Raw genomic sequence first — 26,871 nt, forward strand, 5'->3', positions numbered from 1 at the left:
AACTGCAATGCCATACAAGTTACAATCAATGCATTGGTACACGAAAATCAGTTTTGATGGCTTGTGTCTGTTTGTACTGTTATATTACTGAACACCTATGGGTGGACAGGGAACGGCAGCACTGAACAGAGGAGGATGGGCATGGTATAGCATTACTGAACACACAAGGGTAGAGTAGATATTAGATTACTGAACACATGAGGCAAGACGGTGTGTTACATAACTGAACACATAAGGGTGGGTGGGGTACTGCATTGCTGAGCACACCGGGCCGGGTCTCCATCAGTGAATGACGTGAAAGCCTTGCCCCCCCAGGGCCTGGCTTCTTAAGCTGTACTCATCTGCAGCGCTGCATCACCAGCTTGGGGAAGTCTCCCGCTCCCTGCCTCGCTTCATAATTTCCTCACTTCCGCACAGAGGCAAGAGCCCTCCACAGTCAAAGGTCTACCGGTTACAGACAAATAGCAGCTTCTCTTCACACCTCACCAAACCCTAGAGCTGCGCTAACGTCGCAGTGTCTTTGTATTCCGGCTGACCACCCAAAGACACGACTCCTTCTCCTGCAGTTTTGCCTGTTCTCTGCTGGAAGGCTCACTACCCCCTTATTCCACTGCCTGTTTTTTTTTCCTCTTTTTTATTTGCGGAGATGTTTTGATGTCTTTGTTGACTGAAATTCAAACCATGCAACTTATCTCTTATGCATACTCTCAATCTTCCAAGATTAATATGATTAATATGCATGTCTCCTTGATATGGAGCCGGTACAAACTCAAGCTGCTGAGAAAATTTCAACACACCACTGCGCAAACAGCACAGTGCAAACATCTGGAGTGACTTATGCAACATCTGCATGTCGTGCCCCTGCCCGCGGGGGTCACTTAGCCCAGCTAACGTCATGTGTGGCCAAGCCTGCAATCCGCACTACACTTCACCTATGCAGTGTTTCGGAGAGTCAAATAACGGCTCACAGCTCGCACTGTTGCTCAGATAGCTCATGACCCCAAATGTCACCGCTGTTGACACGGAACACATCAAAGCAAAACCTCTTTGACACCTGACAGGAAGCGTGAGTCGGTTGTCACTTGGCGAGTCCGACTCGTTTCCTGAAATGTCATCTGATTCAGAGGCAGGGCAGAGCATATGCTAACAGCGCAGCACAAAAAGTGTTTCTTTCTGACAGCGGAAAAAAAAGAGGGTTCGTGCAGTGGAAAAAGAGGGCTCTTGCATATTTTTAAGTGCCTTCCTGTTTGTCATCTCTGAGCGGGGGTGTTCAAAACCTGAGGCCTGCTTTCAGTCAGCAGGCTGTCAGAGGCACAGTGAGATGTGCGGGGCAGAAAGGGGAGAGGTGCAAGCGGCATCCACGTGCTAGATTGGGTGGGAGCAGGACACTGGAGTGTGCACGACCCTCCCATGAATCCTGTGTTCGCTCTGTCCCTCCCATTCAGAAACCGCAATCAGACCTTGGGAAAAAGAGAGAGTGAGGCAATTTTGGCCCAGCCAGTAATAGGGCAGGATTTTTTTGACCAGAAGACTTGCCCTCTTGGGTTTCATTTCCATTGCCAGGCAGAATAGACCCTACCACAAACACACACACACAAACACACGTCACCAAATGGCTGAAAGCCAGGAAACACAGTGACCGTTACTGTGTAACTATAGCCACAGAGGTTGTCTACCTGAGAAACCCACAAGCATTACGTCGTGCTCTGTGTTTGACCCTGTGGAGTTTCCACTGGGGCAGGAGGCTGCAGGATCGATCCTATCTGACTGAGGCCTGTCAGACGCCTCTCTGTGGTGCTCACGCCAGGGCTTGGACTCTGTTCATTACCGCCAAGCGTGAAGGGTCACGACTCAGCCACGCCGCCATTAAAAACGTAATTAAGGACGTTCCATTAAGAACGTGCCTTTGCACAGACGACAGTGTTCTGCCGCCTGGGGGGGGGGGGGGGGGGGGGTGGCTGAGGAGATGAGGAAAGGCAACGCGTCACCTCCCTTCCTGCCAGCTAAGAAGGTGGAAGCTGTGACGTGCTGCCATGGCTCTGACTGGAATGAGATAAGGGTGAAGACAGGAAGCACGGATCCCTGCCTGTGGGAAGAGCTGGCACCGTTGTACATCCAGACTGTGTGCGCCCGTACTGACCTCCATTGCTTTTTAAGCACACATATTCAATCCATTCCACTTCACTAAACAGAAGTGCTAGATTTCCTTCACTTGCTGGAAGCTCTGGAAACACTGGGAAGAACACTTAGGAATAAGATGACTGTGCTATACCATTTGTGAACTGCCATAGTAATGACGGGCAATGTAAGTCAGTGCACTGTTGCGGGAAGAGGAATTGCTTGTAAGGAAGACTTCCTTCTGCATCGTCAGAGGTACAGGAGGGCTTATTACCGATACGAAAATTGAGAACTTGAGAACTAAGTCTGCGGTAAACTTAAGTGTACCATACACATGCGTTGCTCAAAAGCAGACAGGTATGCTAAAGGAAGACTTGAGTATGTTAGGAGGAAACAGATTTAGGTATGACAGGCAACGATTACAACACACTAGCTGAAAAAAAATTCCACCCACGAAAGGACATGTGGCCTTCCACCGCAGCTCGAATAATGGTAGGGTACGGAAAAAAACCAAAGCAAACAAACCAGCATCATCTCCACAAATGGATATGAATATGAGGCTGTCCAGCACCCGATAGGGCCTCCATATATCACAATTAGGGGCCATTAGGTCTGAAAGCCCTTCATATTACATAAGCCCAGGGCTATAAATCTCCACTCACAATTAATTAAGTTTGCTCGCACGCGGCAGCTACCCGTGCACCGCCTGGGATGTGGGGCGAGCCCCCGCACTGTGGCTCGTGGTACTGGAGAAGGTCTGCTCTGCAAAGTTCAACGCATATTTCAATCGCAGGCCCCCTAACTGTTTTCTTGGACATCCTGTGCCAAAGCCAACCTTGGGAAAAGGAGACAGGTCTCAAAGGCACACTGAATGAAGTCTTCTTTAAATGTCCATCACGGAGCCGCCACCAGTGTGTCTAGTGGTGCCGTGGTTCAAAACTTGTTAAAGAAATGCACTCAACTCAATGCGCAGGAGCTACAGGTGTCTGCTAATGGTTGACTACGTGAAAAAAAATCTTTGACAACAGGGCGGATGTTGCAACACCCTTCAAAGGAATCGGACCTCATAACTGAAAAACACTGACACTGCAGTGAACAGAGCCATGGAATGTGGTTACAAGGGGGAACTGCCCTGGGAGAGGGTGTCAGCATCATCTCTTCCTATGAGTGCCAGGGGCTCAGACTCCACCCTCTTTCCTCATTGGTGCTGTGACAGAAGGGTAGAGGGCTACCTCGTCCCCCTGAGGCTGACACCCTTGGTAGTGCAGTAGGTGTGGAAACAGGTGAGGAGGGCTCAAGACAAATGACCAAGCGCAGGAGAGAGGGAGAGAATACAGCCTCTTGTGCTGCCCTTTACCTGGCTGTGTTAAATTGTATAGGTAGCATACACTGTACCAACTTGGTGCCATTCAAATTCTCACATGTGGAACTCAGCAGCATGCTATTCACAGATTGTCTGAGTTGCAGCTAGCATGAAAACTAAAGAAAAATATACAAGAAGACGAATGGATTATCCTTCTCCTGGTCAACACCATTTAGCACACACTTCTGAGGGGTGATTCGTCTTTCCTGATTACTGCTGCCATACTCAAATTCCAGTTCATTTAATTAATTCTAGTTAAGTTGGCAGCAATGAAGTTGCACGTAATAGCATTTGAGTGTAACAAGTTCATTTTAAAAGTGTTTAAATCCCCTGGTTGACTATTGAAAGGTGTTAATGCTCAATGCTCGGGTTTCCCCAACTGCATAAGAATGCACCCAGCCCCCTTCTCTGATTTTAACCTCTCCGTGCTTCTAGCTTAGGTAACCATCAGTAGATCCCTTAGCAGCATGCCTACAGGATAGCAGCTTAAACTAGCATCTCCACCCATGCAAACGCAAAAGAAGCTCTGTGCATTCTGATGCGGTCTATCAAATAATTTATTAAAACAGGACTTTTTGTTATGTGTAGCAAAAGTGGCAGTCATCAAAATAAGTGTATCTCCTCGCCATACTGTAATGTTTCAGATGCAGTTGCACAATATTTGGAAAAGTAAAGACATTTATTAGACACGCTGTTTACTCATGGCAGGTGTGTACCAGGATTTGCAAACCAAGACATCACAATCTCTCATTCCACAATTTCACAATGACCAGTATGACACTGGAAAGTGAGCTAAGAGAGACTGGTCCTGGTCCAAGCTGAGTTCTTCCCGGAGTAAATGTCAACATGGAAAACCCCTCTTCACTCTAAGGTTTCACACAGTCACAACGTAAGCCATCAGCTCTGATAAGAAATACAAAAAAAATCAGTTTTCTAAAACTACATCAATGCTGAGGAACATTTAAACATATTTTTCCCACAATATTCACTGTTTGGAGAAAGCATAATTGTTCTAAACTTTATTTATATATTTATGCGTTTATGACAATCACATGGTTATACACTATGTTTTCAGAGGAGTGCAAATAGGGCGATGCTTTAATTTCTTCCTGCTCCACGGCTCTAGTTTGAATTTCCCACAGATTTTATCATTTACAATGTTTCTTAGCTTGAGGCTTAAGGGAGCGCTTTACATCAAATGAGGAGTTTTAGGAAAAAGCCCCCACCCCCCCCCCCCCTGCCCCCATACACACACGCACACACACACACACACACCACCACCACCACCACCACCACCACCACCACCAAAGGAAATCCAAAGGTGAGCTGCTTTCTGGTTTAACCATTTCAGACTGCACAAGGAATGTCAAGGAATTTGAACAATACTTCAAGAACATATCTGCTATGAAGGAGAGAGCCACACCTTGCAGGAGCATGCTGTTATTTTCTGTCCTTACACACTCCAATGGAAAAACCAGTCCTGCCATGCAGGGCATCTGGTGAGCTGGGAAAAATAGCACCCAAAACCACTGGGAGGTGGCTTTTTCAGAATGCACTGCATATAGGATTACCGTGGTACATTACATAATAATTCATAGCTTCTGCATTTCACCTTCTCCATGCGTAACTCGCATCAAATTCATACTTCTTTCTCACCCCTTAAATATGCCTACCAGAATTCCTCCAAGAACAGTTACCCCAGTCCACCTCTGGCTTAACTCTAACTATACCAGAACCACCCAACAGGAAAGCCAATAAGCTACCTTCAGACTACAACTCATCAATCTGGCATCCTTCATCCTTCATCCAACCAATCAGTGATGACCAAAGATATTGATTTGGGTCAACAGATATGAACAATGATCCATCATACTTATTTCCTCCCAGGCACAACGTGCCTTAGGCTTTGAGACGCCAAGGCACACCCACACAGCCTCTCTGTAAAACACACCCAACATCACCATGCATTCCAGGAACTTGCTCAATACATTCATCTCCAGGACTCAAAAGCTTGCTGTTACACTCATTTACTGCATTCTGTGGGCTTATATGGCTGCCTACTTCTCCTGCATTCATAAGACCTGAGAGAGAGAGTGCATCAGAGAATCAGACTTCCCCAGAATCTAAAAATTTCAAGTGTTTCTATGCAGGGGATAAACATAGGCAGAGAAACCATCAACTCACTGTACAACATGAAATGCAAACAATCTGTCATAGGCAGCAAGTCTTGTCTTGAATTCAGCCTCCCACAAAAATCTGTTCAAGCTGGGGGGGGGCTCGCAGTAAGGTTTTAGGGACCAATCAGTTGATCTTTGGCTGTAGTTAAACATGTTTTCTGAACTGCTCTGCATTGGAATGATCACTGAAATTAACACGTTCCCCCTCCCTTGCCACAACGGTAATACCCACATAGTAGTTGAGCGCTACATACACATCACAGAAAGTGCATTTATGAAACAGCCGTATGGGTAATGTCAGGAACCTGAATGTGTGCATTTATGAGAAGGGTAGCTCAGTATGAAAGCTCCACACGGGTCAGTCAGTTGCCATGTTTGGGGAGCAGGAATTCCTCTGTTTACTACATACTAAAAATAAAAACAGTGCCACGGTTGCACACACTGTCCAAAGGAATCCTTAATACAAAAATGGCATGTCCCCTGGTCTTTTTTTCTGTTTTTTTTTTTTTGTTCTTTCTGGCTGGTGTTAGTGTGTCACATGACTGAGTTGGTGCCGTCTCACGAGACGAAGATGATCTCGAGACAGTATCTACGACCTGAACAGTCTGCTAACCCACCACACACACAAACTGCCCAAAGCCTCCTGCCCACAACAGAGTTGCTGTGGCTATTAACAACCTCCGCTGGGTAGGGGGCAATCAATATTGTGACTCATTCTTTCTGCAATGGCTGCTTCATAACAGGATTAATTAAGGGCAAACCTAATCATTTAGGATGGCAGTCAAAGAAAGAGCAGCTTTTCTTTTTCTTGTTTCACCACCCTCCACATATTCACACACAAATGTATACATATATGCACACACACACACACACACACACACACAATCTTTGTCCTGATAAAGGGTCAGAGTAATACAATCTGCTTTACAACAACAGGAATGAAGCTATCAATGGAAAGTGGTGTTCACATGTCTAGGAGGAGCACTGTGTCACAAGCACTTTGACCGCTGATGAATCTATTCATGTGTATTTCAGGCCGGGTAAGGGGAGCAGGAGTTACTCCTGGATGCCTTTGTGCTGAAGGAATGAGAGGCCCAGTAAAGCTCCCTGAAGGAGTAGACCAGTTTCATCAAAGCTTCATATCCCTGGAATACGAATTACCTCTCCTGTGTGTCATCAGCTAACGAGTGAGCCCACCATCCTCAGTTCAACTTGAGAGTGTGCCTGCCCTTTACCCAGCTAGAGGCAGAGGGGGGCAAAGTGGCGGCCCCGCAGGGATGCTGGCCGGGTTACTCCAAGGCATGATTCCTTCTGGTGCAAGCAAAGCCGTGCTGACACTTATCAGGCAGGCTGCTGCTTCTGATGGGTAGTACTGGCCATCGAGTGCTCACAGGTGGATGAGTCACACAGGCCAGCTGCATTGCGCAGGGGCAGAACCAGCCTCCCCAATGCGGCACCCAGAACTGCCTTCAGAAACGAACAGAACCATCACAAAATCACAGAGATCTCTTCAACAGGAGTGGATTTTAATGTACAAACCACCCCACGTCCTGTGAGCCTTGAGGAAAAGGGCTGTTCATGTTACACACACCACGTGTGAACACAAAATTTGGCAAATTCAGTGCAAAGGTAGTTTCATGCTAACAAATGGAGGTAAATGACACAGATACCGCAAGTGGTGCTGAGATAAGCACTGTTCATATTGGTACAGTAATGTCTTTTGTGATGCCTGACCCAAGTTATCACTAACCTGACACATTACAGGAGAGCAAAGGATAACTCCATGCTCCATGCCACAGAACACCTCCTTACACCAATGCCATTTTTGCACCCTGTCCAACTTCTCAGCTGGCTAATTAGCCTAATATCCTTCTCACTGTGCTGCACGCCATAATGCTCCCATGGCGTCAGTCAGATATGTGAAAACGCCGTCAGACTCAGCTGGCATCTGTCTCCCAGCCTCAATTTCCTCGTACATGTACATAAAAGGATGCCATCTCATTTTGCATTGCCATAATCAAAGCGCTGATCAAGACCAAGACCAACAAAGACTTGAGACCACTGAATAAAACTCCAAAAGAGACTGTGCAGAGTTGGAAGGGGGAAGGGGGGGTCCTGAAAAAAAAATTCTGCAATCAGGCCATCTGTGCAGGTACAAGGCGGGGTCTTTCAGGTCACCCCACAGAAGCACTATGGACCTCTGTGGATAAAAACTCACCTTAAAGTCACTGAAGGTCTCATTTCTCCCATAAACAGGAATGCACATATTGTCCACAGTACACTGACTCCTAATGATGAAACTGTACACTAACTTCTAATAACCCAATTTCAATGGCTCAAATCTACAAGTTTTATTTTGTATGAGCACAAAATAACATGGCATCCCTGTGTCTACCAGCTTTAAATGCTGTGTTATTCAATATTTTGTAACATCCAGGTGTGGTTCCTTTGAAAATGCTGAGAAAACAACTGCATTCTGTTTTGGGTATTTAAGTAACAGCAGAATCTGAGCAAATGCCAAGACAATAACACAAAATTCATTACGCCTATCATGGAAAGCTTGGAGGAGAAAACACAAACATTATACGGCACAATGCACCCTAATTAAACTTTAACACTTCTCAACGCTACACAATGAGACCATGTTGCACACCATAACCCTCACTGTCTGACTATAATTCACTGATATTTATAAGGCAGAACAATGATCTGCTCTTGGATCAACATTTCGCACTCAGTGAAACAGGCCAACAATAAAACAGGTCTGGCTAAATGAAAGTCAACCCAGAACACCAAAAACTATCAATTTGAGTGAAGCAAGTCTACGTTATACTATCTCTCTGCAAAATGGTACACAGCCGAAAGCATAACCTTCAAATACCCGGCCAAGCTGGTGCCTCACGAACACGCTATCATTATCTCTCTATACAATATCAAGTAACTCTTATTCATTCCACAAAAACTAACAGGAGGCGACGCTAATTATAACTGAACAATGTAATATTTCTGATAGCTAGCAGACAATTCTAGACAAGTCCTGGGAGTTCGCTAAATGATACAGGTTTTTTAACCGCCGAACCGTGCGTGCCACAAATAACACAACTGCGTATTCATAGCCGTCTGTCGGGTACAGTAGTGATGACTTGACGGACGTGAGGATAACCTAGTATTAGAGGCAATCCAATAAAGCCAAGTAACGCAGACAATACGTAGTGCAGCCATGTCAATGGTAAAAAAAAAAAAATAATAATAAACATGAAAATAAACTCATGTGACACCGTGACTATAATAGATACAAGGGGGTTGATGGCACGAGAGTGAATCGGTGCATTTCCATCCTATGCATAAAACGGTACAACAGAATCAGCCACTAATAAACAAAAATGTGTGATTTCATTTTTGGAATGAAGCTTACATGTTGACCCGGAGTAAACCCATCGCCTCGGCTAGCTACATCAAGTCAGTTTCCTAGCAACATCGCAGCATGGTCATCATGGACAGCAATATTCACCACATAGCTAGATACCCGACTAGATATGCGTCAGAAACTTATACTCACCGCAAATCAAAGTTCATCTGCCTCTTGTTTAATTTTCGTCACAATTGAGTTGTAATCCTGTTATCCACGCACACTGAAATTAGGATGCAGCTAGTGTATCAATGGCACTCACATTAGATATCAATGTGGCAAGCAAGGCAGATATCAAATATTAGCAATAAATCATGCCCAGTTCCCCTTCCGTTGTTTCAGCGCCGTTTCAGTTGCTGGACGTTTCAAAAGAAACAAGCATTTGTGAAGGAAAGTGTAGTACAGCTAATAATAAAGTAAGCTTTGGTCTCTATCGGACTGTCTGTGTACTGGACTGTCCGCCTTTATCTACAATGCATGAAATGTCGTTTAGCCTTGCACATTTTATGGATCCGAACCGAAGCAGAGGGTTGTCAAGTTGTGCAGTAGCAGAGGAAAAGCCATGTAGTAGTAGCTTGCTTGCGACGTCCTTGACTTCACTGTTCCCGTTCTGTACAGTGAGAGATCCACACAGATTGTTCGTCAGTCTTCTGTCCCTTTCGTAAATAACAAAGCCCAGTGACAGCAGTTTCTTTTCTTCTTCTGGCAGTAAGCTATGTAGAGGATAAAGGTGGGAGGGTTCTCGCTATCCAAAACATGAAGTTAGTCGTCTCGCAAACCATGCCCACTCCGCATACGACATTACGAGACATTACTATTTAGATCCTGCTCTTCTCGCACGACCTAGGCCAGACAAATCGCGCCGTCTACTGGTGAAAGATTGCTATCGCAGGGTAACCGCGCACGGTGCTATTTCTGAGCGCACTGGTTCGTGGCTTTCTTGAGCAAATTTTGTACTACATAAATCATGACTTTCGATTTGTTTTGACTCAAGCTTCCATTCTTGAAGACATTAGATCACTGGGGCGTCTGAGTAATTCGTGAAATTAATTTTCACGAATTACTCATGGTATTACATACCATTAACACTGTTCAGAAGTGCAGTGGGATATATCAACGCATAACTTTGGCAGTACAACTGTTTAATCTATTTCATTTGGCGTGTTCACAGACAAAACAGACAAAACTCCTAACTGTATAACGCTGACAGAGTTATATGAAATATGAATTAAAAAACCCAAACATGACACAGCTTGCAGTTGACTTACACCCTGTAAGTAGAGCCATCATGCAAATTGCATAAGGTTTTTAGTTCAGGGATTAATAGTTGTCACATCAGTGTGCATTCCATGAGATTTTTCAAACAATCACTAAACAACAATAACAGTGACAACGTGGTGAAAGCATGTTCTGCTTTTTACAATAACATCAGTCCTCACACTTTTGGATGCATTGTGCATCCCCAAATATTACGAAAGTAATAAGAAACTCCATAAAGAAACGAAGGTGCAAATGACTTCCTTTCAATAAACTTTTTAATGTGAAAAGGCAAATTGAAGAGACACATATGAAACAACAATTTCTGATGTGCTTCAGTGCAAACATGGCAATCATCACCAACCTTAAAATAGCAAGACAAAGGAAACAGGGTTTAGCCCATGATCCTCCTCTCTACCTGCATGATCTCCTTTCTCCTAACAGCAGGAGAGTTTGTGTAAACAGAACACACTGGTCTCGTACCTGCATCACTTCATGTTGTGAAAATGTACTACGGACAGGAGTCATAAGATTTTTTTTTTTGCTGGCCTGGACAAGTGAAAGGCTGGAATGCAATGGAATGCTGGAAATACAATACATGGACAAAAAATGTTCACTGCTAACACTTTCAGAACAAGAAAAGGAGATACCTCAGAGCAAAAATGGCTCGTCATAATTCACATCAAATTTATGGAAATGGTGCTGTGGCTGTTTTCAACTTGAAAAAAATCTTCAACAGACCTAATATGCTAAGAACATTTTTGTTTGTTTGTTTTGGAAAACAGTTGTCAGGTCCAGCTCTGTGAATATAACACAAAGTTTGTTCCCTAAAAGAGTATCCCTTAATACATTTCAAAAGACCTTGTATTCAAAAATACATTAAAATAAAACATAACAAGAAGATGATGGATGCATTTCAAAAATAGAATTTGAGAAAAATAAACACTAATATACATACTGTGTTGTGCACAATAGTTGGAAATAGTTCAGATTAATAAATACAAAAAAAATATTAAACGGAAGACATTTGGTTGTCTCTTTCCAAACTGACCATGATAGCAAATTGCTCTCCTGGGCTGGATATCAATATTGCACATTTATATAGATCCACAAGTATAAAATCACTACAATGTATCTGGACTGTATGCAAGTAAAGCATTCAATATATATTACTCATCTTTTCTTGTGTTTAAAAAAGTAAATATTATATAAATCTGTACATTATGAAAATATACATAAAAACTTTTTTTTGATTTCCTTCCATATTCTGTAATAAAACATATAAAATACACCATACCATAATAAAGGTAGAAATATTCTTTGCACATGTACAAGACGGTTCCTATGCAAAGGGTATTGATTGGGAGGCATAAGGAACACCATATATGACAAAGACAGTGCATCTCCTAATACTAAGCAGCACAGAGATTGCTATATATTGGCAGAGGACCGTAGTACATGGAATTTCTTCAAAGTCATACGGATAGACCCCAATTCTCTATTGATTTTTTCCAATCGATCTTCTAGAGCCTCCTGAGGGGAAAAAATGGGTAGAGTAATTTTGAAAGCCACCGTTAAAGTACAATGGCACCAGTTCAGCATTTCACATTTGGATCAAGGATGCCGCAGCCTTACAAAGTACACAGTTTTTACACATGATATTTACTCTTAATCCAGTTTTACAGCTTCGGCTGTAGTGTATGAGTATTTTTCAGCTACATGAGACAATTAACTTGCTGCGTGTCTTTTGGGAGGCGCACATTTTTTCCCTGCGCCGGAACAAATGCGCGCACATTACGCTTACCTCGTCTAACTTGGCTTGCAAGGTGACTCTCCCCCCAGCACCTGGGATCCGGCTCAGCGCAGCCTCAATCTGTTGGGAGTGAAAAATGAGAAGAGGCCATTTCACACCACTCAGCAGATTAACAAAGCGGCCGACGCCTGAGACAACGCAGCTTTCACTGTCACATGCTTTAACAAGCGATCGCACTCCTCTAAATATAGAAACGATTCCTGTGATAAAGAATAGGTTGGGTCACACGCATCCTGAGGGGAGGGGTGATGAGGGACAGGGACAGTGACAGTTTTTTTGTTGATCGCCTGCAGGCAACACAGCGCTGTTTTTTTTTCCCTCCATGGGAGGGTTGGCCAATTTTACAACTCCCCCATTAGAGCGGAACAGCATAATGGCGCCCCTTGCTCTTGTGTCTCTTCTTCCCGCTTTGCTGCAGTTCTTTGGCCCCAGCCCAGTGGAGGGGTCGTAAGGTGCCCCTGCTCACCTGCTGCTTCTCGTGCGTCAGCTCGTCGAAGAGCCGCTCCATGTCAGCCAGCGAGTGAAGCCGCGCCTCGTAGGAGAGGGGCGCCTCAGAGGGCGGTGGCGGCTCCGCCTCGCTGCCCTCTGTCCACTGCTCCTCCCAGGCCGGCCCCGCCGCCTGCTCCATCAGCTCGGTGCCGCCGATCGATCCCCCTCCACTGTTACCGGGCTGGTAATTAGCTGCAGAAATATCAATGATCATGTGAGACAGCAAAATCCAGGCATTAATGCAAATGCAATGCAAAGCATACGTTTGTTGTAGTCACACAGCTTCATGTCACTATCATTATAATGTAATGATTGCCCAAAACACCTGCCATGCAAGTTTTGCAAGCTCTTCTATGATATACCAATAATGTAATGTAATGATAAAATTATCATCTTGTTGCTAGTACAGCACTGTATTGAATTATATCTTGCTAAAGTTTGGTTTTGCTGTACGCTACCTTCTAGCCCTTGTGAGGGCATGAACTGGAGCTTCTTTTTGGCAGAAGAACTGTGGGATGGTGAGGATGGCATCGGTCCCCTTTGGTCCAAGCGCATGTCAAACCTAACATGGGTAGCAACAACCTGATCAAACAAAGCACAACCCTAGCCTTTCCTGAGATTCAGAAGTTGGCTAAACAAAAAATTTTAAACAGCCTTGCTTCCTTGATTGGCTCCTGGGTGGAAGGTCAGGAAGAGGCCTGAGTCAGAGCTTACCAGGTGTGACTGTGACGTTGCCAGGTGGAAGAGGGGCCAAACGCTGTGGAGAAGTTCTCTGATGGACATCGCTTGGGGCTGGACTTGGCTGACAGTGGCGCTATCAAGGCATCTCTCTTAGCTGCCAGACACAAAATAGAACATGTAAAACTACCCAATCCTATTTTTGAAAAACAAAAGCACACAGCCTACCCCAACTACAGATTCATCTTGCTGATCAACAGATATGTATAATAACACTGACATTAATATTTATCAACACTGAGCAATGACAATAAACAATGGCTACAACAGAATTCTAGTTCTCACTAACTTTGGTAGATTTAGTTACTTGGTTTTTGCATGCTGATGTTGAATTGTAAAATATTTTTCCATGAAAAGGAAACAGGAGACAGAAAAGAATTCATTTTCAGTAAATATTTCAATATGCACATTTTGAAAAGCATAACATAACAGACAAGCTATCTGGCTAGAGTCCAGGGGTCGATGACTATGACTAGGGACTACTGTGAGTGGCTCAGCAAATGGGCAGGGAGGACAGGGCGTAAGAGCTGGATGGGTCCTCTGGGTGCAGTGGGGGGTCGGGATGAGGACCTGTGCCCTCCTCGGGAGAGGCTCTGCCGTGTCCTCACCAGAGTGGCACCCCTCTTCATCCCTGTTCCCCAACCACAGCACTCCATAAAGCTTACAGTGCACTCTCAGCTTATCCTAGCCACAGGCAAGCGCAGAGAGGTGGACAGATGGATTGCTTTTCCTCACATTCAAATGTAGACAGCGTGGAGTTTGCTCTTTTCCTACGGTGTTTCTATTTTATGCCTTGCCCCTCCACGCTTGTTTGGGAGTATCAAATTGCACATGGGGCTCATCCCACTGCGGCACACAGCCAACCTTTTTTGCTCTGCAAGTCCCACAGTGCACCACAATGAAGCGGGGACCAACTGCAAGATAAGCGCTACTTGACTGACATCATCCATACAACTTGTAGGCATCCAATGAACTGAGGGGGGCCTTAAAGTTGTGCGACAAGGAAACCCTGGCCAATCTACCCACCCCTATCCCCAGCGGAACGAAGCCAATTTGTTCCGCTGCTGTGAGCTCCTGGTCACTGTCAACTGAGGACACAGCTGGGATTGAACCCAGGCACTCAAAATGAGCGTCTTGCCAACTGAGCCACGTGGGAGCCCTGCAGTGTTTTTGACACAGGAAAACAAATATCAGGACCACTGGGCTTAGAAATCAAGCAAGACTAGAGCGGAAAGCTGCAGTGAGCACGGACGGCGACACAGCACTATGGTTCCTACAGGGGCTGTGGACGTTGGGCCTGTGGAGGGCCTGGCCGTCTGTGGCTCTGATCTCCTCCATCTGGATCAGCGACTTCATCAGGGGGATCATGAGGGAGTCCCTCTTGGCAGGCTCACTGGATGTGGCCCGTCCCTCTGTCTCTTCCTTCTCTGGAGGCGAGTAGCGCCTGGAGGTGGGGCAGGGGGGTCAGGGAGGAAAGATTGCACTTCCATGTCCGAATAACAACAGGAACATGAGCAAGACACCCAAAATGTTGCGCCATAAGCAAATCACCAAAATGACGCATACAGAAAATGACACCAGTAGACCTTTCCACAAACTTTACACACCATTAATGAACATTATATTAATGGTTTATCAGCAATTTTCTTGTATATCATGTCAGTAACAATGCTATTAAGTAGAAATAAACAAATGCACCATAAAAAACACACACACACTACCAATCATGCATTCCTTCAAAAGGACCATTGAATACTGCTTGGAAATTGATTTCTTATAAAAGTCTTATGAAACAAGAACAGCATATTTGTTTAAGCACAATGACAAAGCACAGGTCCATGTGACTGTAGCTATGAGGTAGTCATAGTACAAACAACAGTTTTACAGCATGGGTCAAAAAGGGTTAAATAAAGGTCAAAGCCTATATCCTTTATCTGTAACACTACATTAATCACAAGTTGACTTGCGCAAACAGCAGGTTCTATGCTAATCTCCTTTCAGAGGTGGGAGGGGAATGTGAACTACGTAGACTGAGACAAAGCTATCGGAAGGTAACATTTTCAGGTGGAACGTAAACCTCCTCTTTAGTGACCCTTCAGGATCATCACTGGACATATATACAGTGAGTTTGAAAGCAAAATACCTGCAGTTTAAAAATCATGGTCCCTTTTTAGGTGAAAGAGGAAATACCTTGTTGTATCAGTCACAGTTTGGTCAGGGGGCTGACATGGGTCTGGCCACTTCTGGCAGCTGGCCTCTAACTCCACCAGGTTCTTACCAGGGGACAGGAGGAGGTCTGGGTAGTGGTACATGCTGTCGGTGGGACAAACCAGGTGACTGGAATCAGTCCAGGGAAAATTAGGTTCAGTACAGACTAAACCTCAGCTGGTTTTGCAACTATTTCATGAGGCTCAGAACTAGCAGATATAAAGCACTGAATAACTATCTAGAGTCTAGCAACAATTGTTCAGCGACTGTAAACACACTCCAAAACTCCCGCCAATCATGAAATAAAATAAAAAAAATTATAAAGTGGGTAGCTTGGATGTGTCTTTCACTAGATGTTCTTTGGCACTAGCAAATGAACTGCAGTATCAAGACTCTACGCAAGTCAGCATTACAGAGCAATACACATAACAGTACTGCTGGGTATATTTTCAGAATGAGAAAACAAAGTTTGTATAAGCCTGGGTTTAATATGAGAGTGCATGTGTTTCAAGTTCTAATATAGGGGTTGACAAAATAATGGAAACAGTATCTTAATTTTTTGACTCATTAGGAGTCAGGCCACCCTTTGCCTTCAGAAGAGCTTCAATCATTTTTGAATGCTGTTATGCATGTTTTGATCTGTTTCTAATGGGATATTGGATCATTCTTCAAGAATGAAAGCATCCAGTTCTTAGAGTGACAAAGGAGGAAGAAATCTACTCGGCACTCTGTATTCCAGAACTTTCCATAAAGGTTCAATGATGTTTTGTTCTGGCGACTTGGGAGGCCATTGAAAGTGACTGACTTCTGGTGTGATACTGGTGTTGAAGAAACCATTCTGGAATCCTTTTAGCAGTGTGTATGTTATCATCCTGGAATATGCCTGGTCACCTAAAATGCCTTCATATTCCTTGCCCGTAATTCCACAATGCAGAGTAATAATCAGATCCAATGACTCCCACAACATCATAACAAATCAACCATCATGTTTAAGTTGGGAAAAGGCAATGTGAGTTGAAGGCTTCCGTTGGCTTTCTCCAAACATAAACCTATTCAGATGTAGGAAGGAGTAAAACCAGACAACATTTTTGTTTTCCACTGCTTAGAATTCCAGGTTTTGCGTCCTGGTAAGGTATCTGTTGTTGCACGAATGTCAGCTTTGTGAAGATTGCAGCATACAGTCTTTGTTGAGACTGGGTTACGGAGGTGTACATTCAGTTGTTTGTGGCTGTTACCAACTGTCCTATTAAGAGTCTACCTATTAAGACTGAACCTAATCTTTCTTGATGTAGTTATTCCTTGTCTGGTGAGTCCCATTATGATTTTCGACACTCTTCCCCTTGACACATTAAATAATTTTGCCATCTCTGTGGCAGACACACCTGCGGTTTGGGCACCAATTATATGACCTCTTTCAAAATCTGTTAGATTTCTTCTTGTACTTCAGTACTCCAGAAACTCGCACATGGAAGTGTTGATTTTAAAATGCCTGTATATGTTGTTGTTTTTAATTATGATGGCCACCCTGTTATTTATTGTCAGGTACAAATGACAGACAGCAAATGACAGGCAATGACACAAGTTACATCTGACACACTGGATATTTGTGACTAGCAAGGACAGTATGGTGTTCACACAGTGGAGATACTGGTACTATAGATAGGGAGAATACGTTACACGTACACCAGTGTCCCTTCAAAACTAATGCTTCTCATTGGTGTTTTAATCCCAATCAGCAAGTGGTGGTTTATGTGGTTTGATCAACAGTTAGCTATAACCATATGCACCTGATTATTTTACTAGTACGACTGTTGCATGCTAAATGCACCGTTTTGAAGTGACTCCATTGTTTACGATTTTGCTCATGCTGGTCAGTCGGTTGACGGGTTATGGAAGAAGAGTAACAAGGCACTCACACACAATGCTACCTGTGTATGTGTGTTTGGTCAGTTCATGGTCAGGCGTTCAAGGTCTCATACCCAGCTCCAACCGGCTGCGAGTGTCTGCGCGACAGGTGGCGTGTCTTCAGGTTCTCGTGTTCTAGCTGCTTGATCTGTGACTCCAGTTTGGAGACAATCCTGGTGGTCAGAGTGGGAGAGTCAGTGCCTTGAGGACACCCTACAATACCCTACAGCCAATACCATAATACCAGTTACATATTAATAACCTAAAATGAAACAACAACCATTTTATTTTGCTTAGTCTGAGTGAAAGGCAGCTTAGACAAGAGAGGCACCAACATGCTACAAGGACCAATGAATCTGAAATAAAAGTAACTGACAGTTTGGAAACATGAAATTGATATTATAATCACCTCTTCAGTTCAGATATCTGTGCATTTGCATCAAAGAGCCTGTTCTCGGTTGAAGCCAATTTCTCCTAATAAAACAAAAATGACACAAGTTCATGTAAATATTTTCTAAATAAATGTAACTAGCTGTATTTTTTTATGAGGGCGGGTGGCTAGTAGCATTTTACCTTAACTCTTGTGTGATCTTTTCCCAAGGCCTCATACTCGGCAATTAGCTAAAACATAAAAGAGAAAACCACTGTGACCTCAAGGAACAAATAAATTAACATAAAAACACAAAGCTGGCATAATAACAACACGGACAAGAGGGCTGATGAAAAAGAAGGGGCATATAACCTCAGTCCTCTAGGTCCACATGCCAGCAGGTTTCACAAAGCTCCAGTTTACTCCCAGGACAATGACCAAACTTACCCAACCCACCAAATAAGTGATAATTCATCAAGAGGTAATCCTTCTGACAAAGTGCATGCTTCTGAGTGTACCCGTCTGATGACCCATTACCATTAATCCTGTAATCCATTCTGCTATAGAGGGATCTCTGCAGAAGGCTAAAATGTGTCTACGGTTCTTTCAACAATAGACATTTGACACCTGACTGAACCCCAGAATAATCTGTCACCGTAAGGCCCCCCTTTCACATTGGCTGTAATTTTCAGGGTTAAATGTGAAACTAATAAACATACATTGGTATAAGATGACTGGGGGTTTCAATAAGCTCCTTTGAGTGGTGAGTCAGGATATCCAACCCAGGTATTGCAGAGCAAGATGCAACGTGGACACTTTACACGTGACACCGACTCCACACGTGACACCGATATCTCTTTATCTGTATCACTCATTTAGGTTGAAGGCATCCATTGACAGTTATCGTTCTGGGTTTTCCTGTCCCAGCTAGACAGCAAGAAATATTCCTTGTGTATCTTTTTCTCCCCTTGAATTATGCCACTCACGTCCTGCAGCATCTTGTGTTCTTTCTTCCTCTGGGCGTCCTTGTCGTCAGAGACTCTGTAGGCTTTATGGTAGGCCTCCTCCAGCTGCCGCAGTCTAGCCTGAAGCCGGTCCGCCGTGGCGTCTTTTTCCTGGCCGCTCTGCTTGGTCTCCTCCAGACGCTCCTGCAAGACCTGCACCGTGGCGCTGGCAGTGTCGTACCGCTCCTGCCACTCAGCCTGAAAAGAGAGCCAGACCCCTCATTACTCTCTACCCAGCTACCACCACTGCTGTTTGTTAAAGGTGCAGGAGCCCTGCAGCTAGGTCACTTGTGTTTGGAAACTAACACAAGCAAAAGATCTTACATGTCTTTACATGGTTTTGGTTAAATTAAAGGAAGCAATGCCCCATCCCCACTGACCCAGTCTGATGCATCAATAATGGTGAAAACCAGGAATTAGAATATATCTTCTGATATTCTAGCAATTCAATAACTAGCATGCTCTACATGTATGAGATTTTGTATTTGTTCACTGTTATAAATTATAAATACTGTTGATAAATTAAAGAGGGTATTAATATTGTGGTAATAACCTGCCAGCTTAATGTATGAGATGCAAAGACATTTTTGCAATCAAGTTCAAATAACCTTAAACTCAATCCCCAACAATGACTGTGTGAATAAGTGTTTCTATAAAAGAGAAAGATATTTACCAACTGCCTCTCCAGTAAGAGGTTCTGGTCCTCCAGCTCTTGGATGTGGGCTCTGGCTTCTGTCAGGCCTTTTTCCAGGTTCTCACACCTGTAATCACAAACTGGGATTGTAAACTGTAGGTTTAGTGGTGCACTCACACAGTGCCTGCTCCAGGTTCCCTACTGTGGAAGGGAGTGAAGCCATTTTAGTGTGCTTATACTGAATTGTCAGTTTTGGAAACAGTTGTTTTGCATCTCTGCAACCTAGGGACCATTCTTGCCCAAGCTTTATTTTGGTTAAAAGATGTAGCCACAAACGTTAGGACATGTACAGTTACAATTCAACACAATCATTGGATTCTGATCATATGCATTCCCAACCAGTTATATGTATTTTATGAGAAAGATTCTGACAGTTATGTCCACACCACTCAGCATTCTTGTACCTGTCCTGCAGAAGCTGGTTGGTTTCCTTCATAGCACAGCTGGGAGGCTGAGTCACTAGGCCTAATTTCTCTTTCAGCATGCTGATCTCTGATTCGTAGTATGCTCTGAGATCAGCAATGTGGCGAGAAGTTTTCTCCTTCATGCTCTGCCTCGCCCTGAGGAGGAAAAGGACAGGTGATGCCAGATGACCAATAGGAAGCACTGGACACAGCAAGGCACTCATGATCCCACAGCAGACAAAAAAAAGTGTTATGACGCTACCCCTGCGGTCCTGGCCAAATTTCAAATCCATCCTTCTCAATCTAGCTGCTGAGAAGTTGATGCAATCCCCTGGATGCCATTCCCCTCCTCCTCTCCAGAGGTCACCATTGCAATCAGATTCCTCATTGACCTGCCAGAATAATGCATCAATGGAAAATAAAGACATGGCCCTCACAAAGACAGCATCACTGGGTCCCCCAGGGAGGAGGTCTTCTCCAGACTGCCCATTGCTTGAGCAGGCGGCCAGGGGTCCATTCTGGATGGGGCAGTGAGGTGTGAACGGCTGGCTTCGTCTTTGCTGCAAGGTCTACAACTGGCGCCCTGGACACTTTTGCTGAGCACGGGGGAGGTACAACAGGGCGCAGTCGCCATCCTGTTCAAATGTTGGCGGGGCGTCCTCTTGACAGGAACGTTGAGACTGCTACCCTTTGGGTTGTCTGCGTGGTACTGGCCGGAGGGACCCTCTGATGTGGAGTCTGAGGCGATGGGAGCACCCACAGCAGGGGAAGTCTGCAGCTGGGCAGGGAAGGACGGACTGCTGCAGCGAAAGGGAGACGTGAAGCTGGTCGTTCTTGTCAACGGCGTCACGTGCAGCGTCGAGACCTGGCAAAGGCAGGCATGACATTTACACAACTTACTAGTCAGGGTTAAAATGCACGTGAAATAGAAGCCAGTGGCAATAAAATCTTAGGCAGGTGTCCAGTTCACACCTGAACCATCAAGTCAACTAAGTTGGGTTTTACAATCCTTTTCAACCTACATTTTAATCGGTCACTTAGCTGTGTCCTACACAGACTTTCAAATTTGAAGCCTAGTTGTTTACAGTAGGACCGCATGTTGCCATATGACTATATTTTCTTACCCAACCAAGCAGCTCAGCTTTACCTGTGGGACAGATGTGGCGGAGCTGAATGGATTGTCCCTGTCATGGTGCCTGGTCTCCTCCCTCTGCTTGCTCTGGTAGATGTCTCTGAGAGACACAGACAGTCTGGCCTTATCGGGGGGATTCTGCAGACACAAAAAGACAGTGCAGAGGTCTGGCAATTTGCGTCACTAAAACGGTGGGCCGCATGGCCTTTGGCAGAGTGGAAAGTTCAGTGTCTGAATCAGAAAGCACGTACCAGACCCGCAGACGCCTCTTGTAGAAGGCAATTAGCCCCAGAATCAAGACTGTCAGGCAGAGGCCAGAACAACTCATTCTCATCCAGCTTCCAGTAGGTGAAACCTGGATTTCAGTCAGGACAAACATTAAAAATTACTCGTTAGCTCGCTTCACACTGCCGGCCTCAACCAAACAGGACCCACAGACATCTCAAATCAGGACACACATACAGGGCAGTACATATATCAAATGTTTAGGTTCTGGTAGGAGTCACTCTAGTGAGAAAAACAAGGGCTTAACTGGAAGAAGCACTCAGCCAGTGTATTCTGGCCTTTATATGATGTGTCTATCTTTCTACAAAGGACCTTTATACTTATTGCTACCAGAAACTGTAAATTTAACATTATCAAATTATTAAATTATCAAATTATCTTTTGGTCCTTTGCGTGAAGTTGTAAGTCTTCATAAAATGTTAAAAATTTCTCCAGGTTATGTTCTGTGATCCTTTTCCTTTATCAATACTGGATAAAAAGTATGTACATAATGTCCATAACTTCTGTCCAAATCGGTTGCTATTCTCTGTATACCTGAGCCAGGTTTTATCATACAAAACACTAAGTATACTCTACCTGAAGTCTGAGACAACACGCTGTCACTTCGCGTCAAGAAGAAGGGGTGAGTGGACTGCACCACAGATCGATACTGAAACACAATAGAAGCTACCATGAGGGCCACTGTTCAGACGAGGCACCCCGACAGAGCTGGCATTATGCAACACAAACAGATACATACAGACAGCACAGAGGACCGCAGGGTCATCCCCCCCAACACTAAGCATCAAATCGCATTACTTCTCTCATCAGCTTCTCCCCTGCACTGATGTCTGCGCTGTCACAATTCAATTCTTCCACACAGCTCCTCACACACTGCATATCATCTGCACAGACATTCCATAGTCAGCAAGATTTTTGCTGTCAACAAACTGGTCAACACCTGACCCATGTCACATGTCACCTGATCCACGTCACTATCACGAATTAAACATGTGCAGTGCAAGGCACTGAAAATTGCCAGAACACCAAGATTTGTTTTTACACCATTAAAAAGTATACTGAATTTGATGAAACATCCAGGGCCAGAAAACAACCAAGGCCAAGACTATTTGTGGGAATTATCTCCAGCAGCTATGACTCCTCCCCAAGGCCAGTGACACTGAGAAATACTGACAGGAGGGAACTAAAACTACACTTTCATGAACAGTTCATAATTTCACACTGTTTCCACATGTTAGTGTAAAGAGCTATTTCAGAAGTTCATGCATTACTTTATTGTTGCATTTGTTCATATATTATATATATATGATGCAAATGAACAAATACAAAATATGATTTTTATACTCAATGACAACTAAAAAAGCTTGTTATACGGGCAAAGGAACAGGGAGCGTGATGTGGCTACAAAAAAGTACATGCACAAAAGGATTCAACATGATCTGTTTTTCATTGCAAATGTCCCATATTCAAAGATGCCTGAGGTAAAATACCAGCTGGGAGTGGAACACTGAAAAACTACAGAATGTAACAGGAAATAGAAATGTATTTTTGGAAAGGAGAATGAATCAAACACCACACAAATGAGGAGGACTCACATTGTCTGGACTGTCTGCTCGGGCCGGAGGACTGTCCCCAGAGCTCTGCTCCCTCTGCAGCTCCTGCTGTGCCTCCAGCTCAGAGCCCTGTGCCAGCCTGTTCCTCTGCTGCCTGTGTTTCTGCCTCTGTGCCCAGGTGGTCAGCGACTGGCTGAAATTTACACCGCAGCTCAGGGAACTGCACAGGTCGACTAAAAAAAGCAACTAACTGCCTATGATCATTTTCAGAGCCCTACATAACATGGGGACAATTCTGTGTCATGAGTGAGAATGAAAGAGCTAGTTTGACTGAAAGGATCCTGAGACATTTTTCCTCAAGCACACCCAGAAGTTCCTGGTGATAACAATTTCAGCAACCACTTCTTCACACATACATACAATCAGAATGTGAGATTCATTTGTCCAAATCTGAGATGAAATTGATATTTACCAGCTTTATTTAGTCAAGGACTTCATAAAATACTTAATACTGAATTAGAATACTTGTTTTTTTATTTGAAGGGCTTTTTCAAGAGGGCTTGTCACATCAGTGATAATGGTACCATTGTAACAATTATAATGGCAATTGAAATTATCATTCATTATTTATTATTTGATTTATTTACATGGATTTTGGCGGGTATTTTTTGAACAAAAGCACCCAGATCCACCCCCTAGAAGAGGAACTTCCTGATACTTGCCTGTTGGTTTGCGGCTGATCAGCAGGGAGGCCAGGGATGGAGAGCAGTGAGCCTGGGGGAGTTTCACTGAGCGTGCTCAGCTCAGGCTCCGGCCTTTTCACCTCAGTGAGTGAGGGCGACACGCTATAAGCGGGCGGGGAGGGCGGCACACTGCAGGCAAGCGGGGAGGACGACAGCTGCAGCTTCTCATCCTCCTCCCCGCGGTGCGCATTTGTGCTGCGAGGATCCTCACCCCGGCAGAGGCTGTGCTCCGAGGCCGACTGGGTCCCGTACCCGCTGCTCAGAAGCAACGCTGCCGCCCCCTCCTTGCAGGGCCCCTGGGGACTGGCCGCGTGGGCTCGCGATGGTGGCGGCAACAGCGGCTCAGGGTCTGAGAGCGACGGCTCTCCGGGAGTGTGAGCAGGCGAGCCTTCAGTGAGCTGTGCAGCGCTTGGCCTGTTCTGAAGCTGGACTAGAGCCTTGATTTCATCCTGTATAAGCTATGAGAACACAAAGGGTTAATAACACCGTTTAAAAGCATGCCTCATTTACCACAGGGTTTAGATGTCTCCAACCCTGCTTAGCCCCTATAAAACACATTCACCACAGGGTTTAGATGTCTCCAACCCTGCTTAGCCCCTATAAAACACATTGTGTTAACTGTCCCTGTAGACAGCTTTTGAACTGTCAAAATTCAGGAAACATCTGCTGGGGGCCTCTAGGATTAGGTCTGGGCATAATCAATCTGAGAGGATTTTCCAAAACATTTCATACAACAATTCACATTCATTTCTGCTGCCAATATGTTACCTCCTTACAGTGTAACACTGCAGTGTATATAAACCTGAGTAATGGCACAGTAAATAAGTAACATGGAAAAAATGGTACAGGTCACATTCTGGGGGACTTACCTGAATTTGGCATTGGTATTGCTCCTGCTGAGCAAGGATTTGCTCCTGGTACTGTTTCTCCACCAGTTTAAAGAGGTGTAACCATCTGCCCTGTTCATGACAGAGAGAAAGCAATCACTTGAGCAGATGAGCAGATGGGTTGGGACTATCTAAATATCAAACATGCATCACAGAACATCAGCTAAAATGAGCCACCCTGAATGCTTAGGTGGTGGCTTCTGCAATGTGTTAGCAAAGTTCAGGGAAAGTAACTACTATCTCATAGCAATGCTACAAAAAGTGTTGGGATATTAGCTGTGTCTGCTCATTTCTGTGTGCTCTGTTTTGGTAGGGGTTTTTCTAAGAGAAGCAGCTGGGTCCCAGTCTACTAATGTCCTGCCAGGAGGAAAGCAAACGAGTAAGCAGAATTCTGGACAGCAAATGGGCAAGATATGAGAGATAAAGGAGGTGGAGAAGTAGCACTCTACTGTGTATCAATTCACTCATAAAGCCAGTCCCTACTTCTCCAAGAAATATCTCTCTGGGCACAACAGTAGATAATTGTCATAATTGTCCCCCGCAGATAAAGGCTTATGATACCTGTCTGTTTGGTCTAAATTGGAGTGACACATGTCCCAATTCATTTATCTAAAAAACTGGGGGCATTTTAGACCCCGTATGACTATGGGCTCATGCTGATTTCAGTGGCATGGAGCAAATTTGCACACAGGCAAGTTCTGTGGACAGAAGGTCTATTCGTCTCAGGATCTAGTCCATTATTTGCCCATCTATTTTTAGATCCCCACTTAATCCTACACTTATCCAATTTCTAAGGGATCAGCTGGAAAACATTTCATTTCTGCAATTTGGGTCCCTATTGTGATGCTGCTCTGATGTCATCAGTAATCCACGGGGAGCCCACACCAGACAGAAAGTGGGCAGACCGCTGCTCTGCACCCTGTTATGAGGAAACAGGAGGCTTTGACTTCAGGCTTACCTCACTGTCTTTCCACAGCTCTGGATCTGTTTCCCCGCTGTTGTGGATCTCCTGCACCAATGCTGTGAGAGTCTCCAGGGGACTGGGGTTGATTGAGGGCAAGCTTCTCCCTGAGCTGAACTCTTCTGGGCTGAGACACAAATTCCTGCAACATACAGGTAGTGGGGAGCACAAACCAAAAGGGCAGATTTATATTCCCTCTTCGGTAGCGCCACAGTCTGACAGGTCCACATTAGCAGAGAAAAAGAAACAGACCGACCTGCTTGCTGGTGTGGGTGGGGTTTCGCTCCTCACAGCCCCCGCAGCAGCCTGGAGGAAACCCTGAAGAGTTCGCACGGAACGGACCGGGCTGCGCTCCTGCAGGCCGGTCGGCCCAGATGGGGTGCCCTCCGAGGAGATGATGGAAGCCTCGCTTTCCTTTCCCCCGCTGGCATCAGCATTGTTGTGGCTCAAGGCCGCGGAAGTAGACACATCCTCAGAGATGCTATCATCTGTGGACATCCTTATGTGGCCTTGTTGTGTAAACCCATTTGATGTCCAGAGCAAATGGTGTAGGCTAAGTTTACTGAACACGTCAAACTGGATCTAAAGAGACAGAGATTTTGGCGTAATTGAAATGCATGTCGTGCCACTAATATTGTGTGAGGTCACCTATATACCTGTCAAACTTGTAAAGAAATGAGGCAGCTAACTAAACCCTGAACATCTCTGAAACAGTAATTACAACACTGAAATAAACATTGTCAATATGCACCTCAGTAGCTCACCCCCGCAAAGCCACTAATAGACATTTGTATCTGAAATGAAAAGCCATCCATAAATCGGTAGCACTAATGATGTGACTCGTTTTGTCCGGCAACACGCACATGCGCCCACATCTGTGTTTTGACAACGCGGTGCCAGTCAGTTATATAAATAATGCTGCACAGTGAGAGCGGTTCTCATCTGGACTGCAGAGCTTTGGTGTTCAGTACATACTGTGGCAAGTGCTGACATCTTAACCGTTTTCTGCAGCATCTTACAGGCGTCACTGACGAAGTACACGCCTAACTTCTCTTTCTGCACAGATGCAACAAGCAAGCATTTTCAGCTTTACTTACCTATAGTTTTGTACCATATTTTTAACTGTAGACAGTACGACCGCAAAACACCTAGATATCCCTGCATCTTTCCCCTGACATCCATCATCGATGAAACGCCCCGCAGCTTCCTATTGGTAGCATAGGTTCGGACACGAAAGAACCGATTGTCTAGACGAGCCTCTTACCAAAATTTCATTTCTCCTCCGAGCTTTGTGATTGGCTGTAGTCACGCACCTTCGTGCAGTAAAAACAGACAACGCACGTTCCGATTGGTTGTTTGGC

At 44.7% G+C, this 26,871-nt stretch overlaps 1 protein-coding gene and 2 long non-coding RNA genes across 3 annotated transcripts in view; all 3 read right to left on the reverse strand.

Annotated features, from left to right (window-relative positions):
* The window catches only part of LOC118776277, a 37,189-nt gene extending 27,320 nt beyond the window's left edge, over positions 1–9,869 (reverse strand). Inside the window, exon 1 of the long non-coding RNA XR_005004917.1 lies at positions 9,218–9,869. This is a non-coding gene — a long non-coding RNA (uncharacterized LOC118776277). The remainder of the gene's footprint in view (positions 1–9,217) is intronic.
* Positions 9,870–11,587: 1,718 nt separating this feature from the next.
* LOC118776147 (M-phase phosphoprotein 9-like) lies at positions 11,588–26,681 on the reverse strand. Its single transcript, XM_036526255.1, has 20 exons — positions 26,608–26,681; positions 25,767–26,092; positions 25,508–25,652; positions 24,532–24,621; positions 23,642–24,120; positions 22,962–23,112; positions 21,097–21,219; positions 20,387–20,814; positions 19,950–20,105; positions 19,525–19,612; positions 18,834–19,049; positions 18,051–18,098; positions 17,887–17,951; positions 17,552–17,650; positions 15,555–15,677; positions 14,642–14,808; positions 13,357–13,461; positions 12,604–12,818; positions 12,129–12,197; positions 11,588–11,857 (listed from the first exon to the last, which is right to left on the reverse strand). Exons 2-20 carry the CDS (start codon positions 26,006–26,008, stop codon positions 11,756–11,758), a joined length of 3,111 nt encoding a protein of 1,036 aa, XP_036382148.1. The 5' UTR covers positions 26,009–26,092; positions 26,608–26,681; the 3' UTR covers positions 11,588–11,755.
* LOC118777119 lies at positions 12,775–13,542 on the reverse strand. The gene is made up of 3 exons (XR_005004938.1): positions 13,341–13,542; positions 13,085–13,188; positions 12,775–12,818 (listed from the first exon to the last, which is right to left on the reverse strand). It is a non-coding gene; the product is annotated as an uncharacterized LOC118777119 (long non-coding RNA).
* Positions 26,682–26,871: the final 190 nt, after the last annotated feature.

This window comes from Megalops cyprinoides, chromosome 4, assembly GCF_013368585.1.
Source record: "Megalops cyprinoides isolate fMegCyp1 chromosome 4, fMegCyp1.pri, whole genome shotgun sequence".
NCBI lineage: Eukaryota > Metazoa > Chordata > Actinopteri > Elopiformes > Megalopidae > Megalops > Megalops cyprinoides.